Source organism: Oncorhynchus gorbuscha, linkage group LG08 (assembly GCF_021184085.1).
Source record: "Oncorhynchus gorbuscha isolate QuinsamMale2020 ecotype Even-year linkage group LG08, OgorEven_v1.0, whole genome shotgun sequence".
Taxonomy (NCBI): Eukaryota; Metazoa; Chordata; class Actinopteri; order Salmoniformes; family Salmonidae; genus Oncorhynchus; species Oncorhynchus gorbuscha.
In genome coordinates this window covers 23,600,688-23,609,621 of record NC_060180.1, presented here as the reverse complement: position 1 = coordinate 23,609,621, position 8,934 = coordinate 23,600,688, and the positions used below count along the sequence as shown (strand labels likewise).

The 8,934-nt window shown below is 42.9% G+C and overlaps 1 protein-coding gene across 1 annotated transcript; it reads left to right on the top strand.

The window, feature by feature from the left end:
* Positions 1–4,137: 4,137 nt before the first annotated feature.
* hcar1-3 (hydroxycarboxylic acid receptor 1-3) lies at positions 4,138–6,852 on the top strand. The gene is made up of 2 exons (XM_046358886.1): positions 4,138–4,310; positions 5,029–6,852. The coding sequence occupies exon 2, from the start codon at positions 5,133–5,135 to the stop codon at positions 6,138–6,140; it is 1,008 nt and encodes a 335-aa protein (XP_046214842.1). The 5' UTR covers positions 4,138–4,310; positions 5,029–5,132; the 3' UTR covers positions 6,141–6,852.
* Positions 6,853–8,934: the final 2,082 nt, after the last annotated feature.

Below are 8,934 nucleotides of genomic sequence, written 5' to 3'. Positions count from 1 at the left end.
GGCGGTGGGGAGGAGAGCCAACCAGGTTTACCACTCACCTGGGCCATCAGTGACAAACAGTGTGTGTGTGTGTGTGTGTGTGTGTGTGTGTGTGTGTGTGTGTGTGTGTGTGTGTGTGTGTGTGTGTGTGTGTGTGTGTGTGTGTGTGTGTGTGTGTGTGTGTGTGTGTGTGTGTGTGTGTGTGTGTGTGTGTGTGTGTGCCTGCGTGTCACTGTCGCCAAAGTAAACTTTACTAAGGCTTTGAGGGTCCTTTCTCTACTGTCTCAGAGCAGGCTGCGTGAGGCTTATCAGTTGAGGACAGGCGAAGGGAGTGAGGGACATGACCTTATGGGACACTGATAAGGATGGGCTAGCCCTGACATTACATCTAGGTCCTCTGGAATTACAGAGAGGATCACCATTGTCTGCCTCCCAGGCTGGTTTAATATGTGATGTGTACATTTACATGGGATGGGAGAATTGTGGGTATGTGTTAATGTGGGATGTCTAACATGCAAGTACGGCCGACACTCTTAGCAAAAAAAGGTGCTATCTTCTAGAACCTAAAAGTGTTTGTTGGCTGTCCCCATAGGATAAGCCTTTGAAGAACCCTTTTGGGTTCCATGTAGAACCCTTTTCTACAGAGTGTTCCACCTGGAACCCAAAAGGGTTCTCCTATGGGGACAGCTGAAGAACCCTTTTGGAACCCTTTTTTCTAAGAGTGTAGTACACTGTACTCTGTTTACACAGTGACCAAGATATTGATACAAAGCTGATCTGTCCAATGTCTAACCATTTACATTTGTGAGTTTTAAAAAGCTAATGGAAGTACACTTTCGAGACAGTTTGCATAATATCTTTCAGTTCTGTGCCAGAAATGTCATAGGTTATCTAGCACAGGTCCTTTTCACAAACCACATATCTTCCCCTCGAAAGGCTCTCAAAACATTACGATTCAACTACTTTTACAGTCATTCACAGACAGAGGGGAATGACTTAGTGGTAATTGACTCCCACACTGTGAGTGTGGTCCACCTCCTAGGCCTCCCACAGTGTTTGCTACCTGCTGCTGCGTGTGCGTGTGCGTGTGCGTGTGTGCGTGTGTGTGCGTGCGTGTGCGTGTGTGTGTGTGTGTGCAAGCTGGACTCTGGTCTCTTATTTTCCTACTTTATTACACCGCACACAAAACAAACAGAGGCCGTAAAAGTAGCACCACCATGGGGTTAACATCTGCCTATCAACAGAGATACACTAATGTATTGCAGAGTATTTGTGCATGGAGAAGTGTTGTTTTGAAAGTGTGAAAGTCAGTGGGTGCGGTTGTGTGCCCCTATTTTTTTTTTTTTGCAATATGTGTTACTTCTGTTCTGTGCTCTGTGAAATAGAGTGAGACTGGCAACCTCAAAATGACTGAAGACCGAGGACTTAAGACATCGCTGACAGATAGTGCTGTCATCTGAACATTTCTAAATAATTTCCTATGGACTTTGATCAGAGTACTGGACTTTGTTTAGAGTAACACCGTCTGTTGTCACATACTAGGCAATTTTGTTTTTACCTTGAGATGTATATGGTTATATTATGACATTAATGCTATAAACATTATTCATAGATCAGACAATTTTTCTTATTTTTATTTTTTTCTTCAAGAATCAATGGCTATATATCATTCATTTAAAAGTCTTAAAACGGATGTAGCCATCCCAGAATGCTCCTTTAAGACACCCAAACTCAGCCAGGTGCAATCCATGGACTGGTTCATAGACTACAGTATATCGGGATCCAGGGGGAATTAGGTCGAAAAGGAGCTTCTGGATTGATACAGTATATGTTGCTCATATGTCATGACTCATGGGTAATAGTGGAACTGTATGCCTGGTTTTTGTTCTTATGAGGACAGCATATTTAACCTTCTCTTATTCCTCATAATACGTCCATATCTTGACTCACTGGTATTTTGACCAACATCCCCTATCGCTGTGAACAAGCAGTTGCATGTTAAAATAACCACAATGATACCTCAGATTGAGCAAAGACCTCAAGGTCATACAGCAGTACAGTGCCTTCAGAAAGTATTCATACCCCTTGACTTATTACACATTTTGTGTTACAGCCTGAATTAAAAAATGTATTAAATATTTTCTCCTCACCCATCTACACGCAATAATGACAAAGTGAAAACATGTTTTTAGAAATGCTTGCAAATGTATTGAAAAGTAAATACGGAAATCTCATTTACAAAAGTATTCACACCACCGCACTTGTAGAGAAAAGGGTTCCAAAGTGTTATTGTACTGTACCCATAGGAGAAACATTTTTGGTTTCATGTAGAACCCTTTTTGGTTCCAGGTAAACTATTTTGGCTTTCATGGCTTTCACCCTCTGTGTAAAGGGTTGTACATGGAACTCAAAACGGTTCTACCTAGAACCTAAAAGGTTCGACTTGGAACCAAAAACGGTTCTCCTATGGTGACATCTAAATAAAAGATTGTTCTAGATACACACTTAAAAAAATAGGTGCTGAGGCAATACTTTGTAGAAGCACCTTCGGTGCCGATTACAGCGTTGAGTTGTCTTGGGTGTGTCAGTATCAGCTTTTGCACATCTGGATTTGGGGATTTTCTCCCATTCGTCCTTGCAGATTTTCTCAAGCGCTGTTAAGTTAGATGGGGAGTGGTGGTGAACAGCAATCTTCAAGTGTTTCCACAGACTTTCAATGGGATTCAAGTCTGGGCTTTGGCTGGGCCACTCAAGGACTTTCACATTCTTGGACTGAAGCCATTCCAGCATTGATTTGGCTGTATGCTTGGGGTCATGGTCCTGTTGGAATGTAAATCTTCACCCTAGTCTGAGGTCATTTGCACGCTGATACAGGTTCTCATCAATGATTTGCCTTTATTTGTCTGTATTCATTGTTCCCACTATCCTTACCAGTCTCCCAGTCCCTGCCGCTGAAAAGCAAACACCATGCTTTACGGTAGGGATGGTATTAGACAGGTGATGCCTGGTTTTCTTCAGACATAATGCTTTGCTTTCAGGCCAAAAAGTTCAATTGTGGTCTCAGACCACCGACTCATTTAACTTATGCTCTCAGTCTTTCACGTGCCTTTTTGCAAATTCCAGGTATGCTGTCATGTGCCTTTTTGCAAATTCCAGGTATGCTGTCATGTGCCTTTTTGCAAATTCCAGGTATGCTGTCATGTGCCTTTTTGCAAATTCCAGGTATGCTGTCATGTGCCTTTTTGCAAATTCCAGGTATGCTGTCATTTGCCTTTTTCTCAGGAGTGGCTTCCGCCTGGCCACACTCCCACCAGATTGGTGAGGTGCTGTTGAGACTGCTGTCCTTGTGGCAGGTTCTCCCATCTCAGCCAAGGAACTCTGTAGTTCTGTCAGAGTGGTAATTGGGTTCTTGGTCACTTCCTTGACCAAGGTCCTTCTTGCTCGGTTGTTCAATTTGATAGGATGGTAAGCTCTAGGCAGAGTCTGGGTAGGTTCATATCTTTTCAATTTCCCAATGATGGAGACCTCTGTGCTTTTTGAATCTTTCAACACTCTAGAAATGGTTTTATACCCTTCCCCAGATATACGCCTCATCACAATCCTATCTCTGAGATCTACGGACAGTTCCTTGGACTTCATGGTACAGCTCCTGCTCTGACATGTGATGTCAACTGTGGGACTTATATAGACAGGTGTGTTTCTTTTTAAATCATGTCCAAACAATTTAGTTGGCCACAGGTGTACTCCATTCAAGTTGGAGTGACATCTCAAGGATGATCAAAGGAAATGGATGCACCTGAGCTCAATTTGGAGTGGCATAGCAAAGGGGGTGTTAATAATGATGTAAATAAGGTATTTATGTTTAATTTTAATAAATTAGCAAACATTTTGACAAAGCTGTTTTCCCTTTTCCATTATGGGGTATTGTGTGTAGATGGGTGAGAAAACAAATTGATTGAATCCATTTTGAATTCAGACTGTAAAACAACAAAATGTGGAATAAGTCAAGGGGTGTGAATACTTTCTGAAGGCACTGTATATGCAGACATGGCGGAACCAGATGACACTCAAATGAGGGTTTGGTTGTGATTGCAAACTCCCCGAATTAGCTCAGAGATCACACTTGTGATGTCATGTTGGCTCTGGCCAGCCCTCGGAGGAAGTCAGTCTTAAAGTGTATGTCAAGACGCCTCTCGGAGAAAACAACAGAAAATCCTGAACAGTGGAAACACACAAGAGAGGAGATCTGTTGAGGACATTCAAAGTCACCTACAGGATTCTAAACTGCTCTTCAACCCCAAATGCAGTCATTGACCCCAAACGCTCAACCGGTGAGTAGTGAATATGCGAAAAGTTATCTTATATATATATATATACACAGTGGGGCAAAAAAGTATTTAGTCAGCCACCAATTGTGCAAGTTCTCCCACTTAAAAATATGAGAGGCCTGTAAATTTTCAGCATAGGTACACTTCAACTATGACAGACAAAATTTAAAATAAAATCCAGAAAATCACATTGTAGGATTTTTTATGAATTTATTTGCAAATTATGGTGGCAAGCATTTTCATTGAACATGCACTGAGGGAGGAGTCAATTTTGAGCATAGAAAATATATTGTTTTATTACAGTTTATTCCCAAATTTTACAGAAGTATTCATAAGTACTGCTATGAGACTTGAAATTGACCTTGGGTGCATCCAGTTTCATTTTATTTTTGCAACTTGATTGTAGTCCACCTGTGGTAAATTGATTGGACATAATTTAGAAAGGCACACGCCTGTCTATATAAGGTCTCACTGTTGACAGTGCATGTCAGAGCAAAAACCAAGCAATGAGGACGAAGGAACACACAGCTTGACTGAAAGCGGTTTTGCTGAGCTCTTTCCCAAGCCCTGTAATAGACGAACCTCCAATAAGCTTCCTTTTTATTTACAAAGAGGTAGGCATATGAACAGACTATTTGTAGAAAACAGCTCTTCGTCTGTCTTGAATAAATTACCCTGGCAAATTTGATGTTATTTTCTCACATTTGCCTTGTTTGTGCAGATATCCTCTGAGATGCTCTGAAAAGAGGAAGAAGAAGAGGCAGATTGTGTGAAAAACACCAACATCTGAGGTTTCCTGGAAGCAAAAACATACTCAATCTAACGATGGTTGATGAAGCAACAGTAGTGCACAGTAACTCTACCGGAAGACTGGACCAGCCCTTCCACTGCCTGGCCACTCAGAATCTGGTGGCCGACATACTGCCTCCTGTCCTGATTATAGAGCTCCTAGTGGGCTTGCCAGGCAACGTAATGGCCCTGTGGATCTTCACTTGCCGTCTGAAGACTTGGAGGGCCAACACCCTGCTCCTCTTTAACCTGGTCCTGGCTGACTTCCTACTGCTCATCTGCCTGCCCTTCCGCATTGACAACCTGTTCCGTGGGGAACACTGGGTGTTTGGCGAAGCCTGGTGCCGGATGAACCTCTTCATGCTCGCTGTCAACCGCTCGGCCAGCATCGCCTTCATGACTACCGTGGCCTTCGACCGCTACTTCAAGGTGGTCCACCCACACCACCGTGTCAACCACATGACATCTACCCAGGCAGGATGGGTGGCGGGGGGCATCTGGGCAGTGGTGATCTCCCTGCGGCTCCCCCTGCTGACCACCAACCTCCTCAGGCAGACTGGCAACATGTCCCTGTGTCGCAGCTTCAACTCCTACACTGTGACTCCCCTGGCAATCAAGATTCACAACATAGTGTTCGTCGGAGAGTTCTTCCTGCCCTTGCTGCTCTTGCTCTTCTGCTCAGCCAGGATTGCCTGCATCTTACGCCAACGGCAACTGGACAAGGAGCAGAAGGTTCAGCGGGCCATCCGGGTGGTTGGGCTGATCGTGGCTGTGTTTGTGCTGTGTTTCTTTCCCGGAATCGCCACAGGCCTGAGTACGGTCTATATCAAGAAGTTCAGACCCAGGGACTGTGACTCTTACAAATTGGCTGCACAGCTCTTCAGCATGTCCATTGGATTTACCTATCTTAACAGTGCTCTGGACCCAGTCATCTACTGTTTTTCCAGTTCCATGTTCCGAAACTCCCTCAAGAGCTCCATCAATAAGCTGGGCCTGGTGGAGATGAGGCTGAGTCGACGGGGAAGCATGACCAGCGATGGGTGAAGAGCGAGGCCTGCCCTTGTTCAGGGGCAGAACAGCAGATTTTTACCTTGTCAGCTGGAGGATCCGATCCGATTCTGTAGCTATGTGGGATACATACTTGAAAGGACTGAGTATGTGTGTATGCGTGTATATGTATGTGAAACAAAGACAGGAAAAAGAAAGCCTTCATTCTACTGAATGGATATTTTTTAGAACCGAATGATGTAGAGTGACATGTTTTTGTCTTGGTTTAGTCATGTCTATCAAATACACCATTTTTACTAGATGCAGTGTTGAGGGATGTTTCAAAATGTACAGAACGGGGACCATGAGGAGAATGGGGGAGGGACAAGCTTTCTATTTCAGTCGAGGAGGATTTAGTATTTTCTAAATCAAGTCCAGGGGAGGGTCATGCAATTTGTAATTGATTACATTTTAATATTTATCAGTGTTTTAGAATTAGTTGCTTATTATTATGCTATACAATGCCTTCAGAAAGTATTCCCACCACTTGACTTTTTCCACATTTGATGTTAAAGCAATTTACATTTTTTATGTCACTGGGATTTAAAAAATATATATATATATTTTTACAAATGAATAAAAAACGCAAAGCTGATATGTCTTGAGTCAATAAGTATTCAACCCCTTTGTTGTGGCAAGCCTAAATAAGTTCAGATGTATAATAATGTTGCTATGGATCGGTGTCCCGTCAACTGCACAGTTGATGCTCAATATGCATAATGTGACTAAAATATTGTTTTAAACAAAAACAATTTGGTACATAGAAGTGTCTTATATGGGCATAATGCTTCAATTCTGGTTAATGTAATTGCATTGTCCAATTTACAGTAGCTAGTACATTGCAAAAATAACATGCTATTGTTTGAGTGCACAACAAAACACAGGTTTGATACATTCACATCTGAAGGTAAATCATTTCATTACATTCTGAAATCTTGCTCTGATTTGTCATCCAAAGGGTCCCAGAGATAAAAATGTAGTGTGGTTTGATAAAAATCCTTTTTCATATCCTAAAAACGTCCATTTAGTATGCACAAATGTTGTATTTATTCCTCAGACACTCTAAAAAGTAACCAGCCGTTGCTATCATTCTGCATTCAGTATATCCTTTGCTATCATTCTGCATTCAGTATATCCACTGGAAAGTTTATTTTAGCCAGGAAGATATGACGCGTCATTGCGCGCCGATGACATGGGCGGTGTTCACTTGATTGACTGTATCTTTGTCCAAAGGATTGTTTTGAAACCAAGCAAGCTAGATAGCCAATGACCTGTGCTTTACATGAGTAGGTGGGAACCTGTTGTGTGAAACCCGTTTTGAAAATAAATGGCTACTAATTCTGGAAAAGCTAAATCAAAGTTCAGGTATACAGATTTTGGATGATATTCTAACAGAAATCTACCGGGAAAGTGTCACGGACTATATAGTTTAGACAACAGCTAAAGGGGTGGAAGCTACTTTAGACTGGTAAGTGAAATACCAGTCTTTATATTTATATTTTATATTGTAAATCCGAGCTAACGCAGTTTGAATGGTTGTTTAGTATTCATTTGAGACATTTTTGAAATATTTTCTTTGATTGCTATATATTTATGTATATAAACTCAGCAAAAAAAGAAATGTCCTCTCACTGTCAACTGCGTTTATTTTCAGCAAACTTAACATATAAATATTTGTATGAACATAATATTTAACAACTGAGACATACACTGAACAATTTCCAAAGACATGTCATAATAATAATGTGTCCCTGAGCAAAAGGGGGGAGGGGGGGGGATAAAAATCAAAAGCAACAGTCAGTATCTGGTGTGGCCACCAGCTGCATTAAGTACTGCAGTGCATCTCCTCCTCATGGACTCACCAGATTTTTCAGTTCTTGCTGTGAGATGTTGCCCTACTCTTCCACCAAGGCACCTGCAAGTTCCCGGACATTTCTGGTAGGAATTGCACTAGCCCTTACCCTCCGATCGAACAGGTCCCAGACGTGCTCAATGGGATTGAGATCCGGGCTTTTCGCTGACCATAGCACAACACTGACATTCCTGTCTTGCAGGAAATCACGCACAGAACGAGCAGTATGGCTGGTGGCATTGTCATGCTGGAGGGTCATGTCAGGATGAACCTACAGGAAGGGTACCACATGAGGGAGGAGGATGTCTTCTCTGTAACGCACAGCATTGAGATTGCCTGCAATGGCAACAAGCTCAGTCCAATGATGCCGAGACACACCGCCCCAGACCATGACGGACCCTCCACCTCCAAATCGATCCCGCTCCAGAGTACAGGCATCGGTGTAACACTCATTCCTTTGACGATAAACGCGAATCCGACCATCACACCTGGTGAGACAAAACCGCGACTCATCAGTGAAGAGCACTTTTTGCCAGTCCTGTCTGGTCCACCAACGGTGGGTTTGTGCCCATAGGCGAAGTTGTTGCCTGTGATGTCTGGTGAGGACCTGCCTTACAGCAGGCCTACAAGCCCTCCGTCCAGTCTGAGCACTGATGGAAGGATTGTGCGTTCCTGGTGTAACTCGGGCAGTTGTTGTTGCCAACCTGTACCTGTTGTCATGTTTTGTCTTATATTGTCTTGTCATTTTGCTTTTCCTTCTGTTCGTTTTCCCCCTGCTGGTCTTTTTAGGTTCGTTCCCCTTTTTCTCTCTCCCTTCCTCTCTCTCTTCTCTCTATCGTTCCGTTCCTGCTCCCAGCTGTTCCTATTCCCCTAATCAATCATTTAGTCTTCCCACACCTGTTCCCTATCTTTTCCCCTGATTAGAGTCCCTATTTCTCC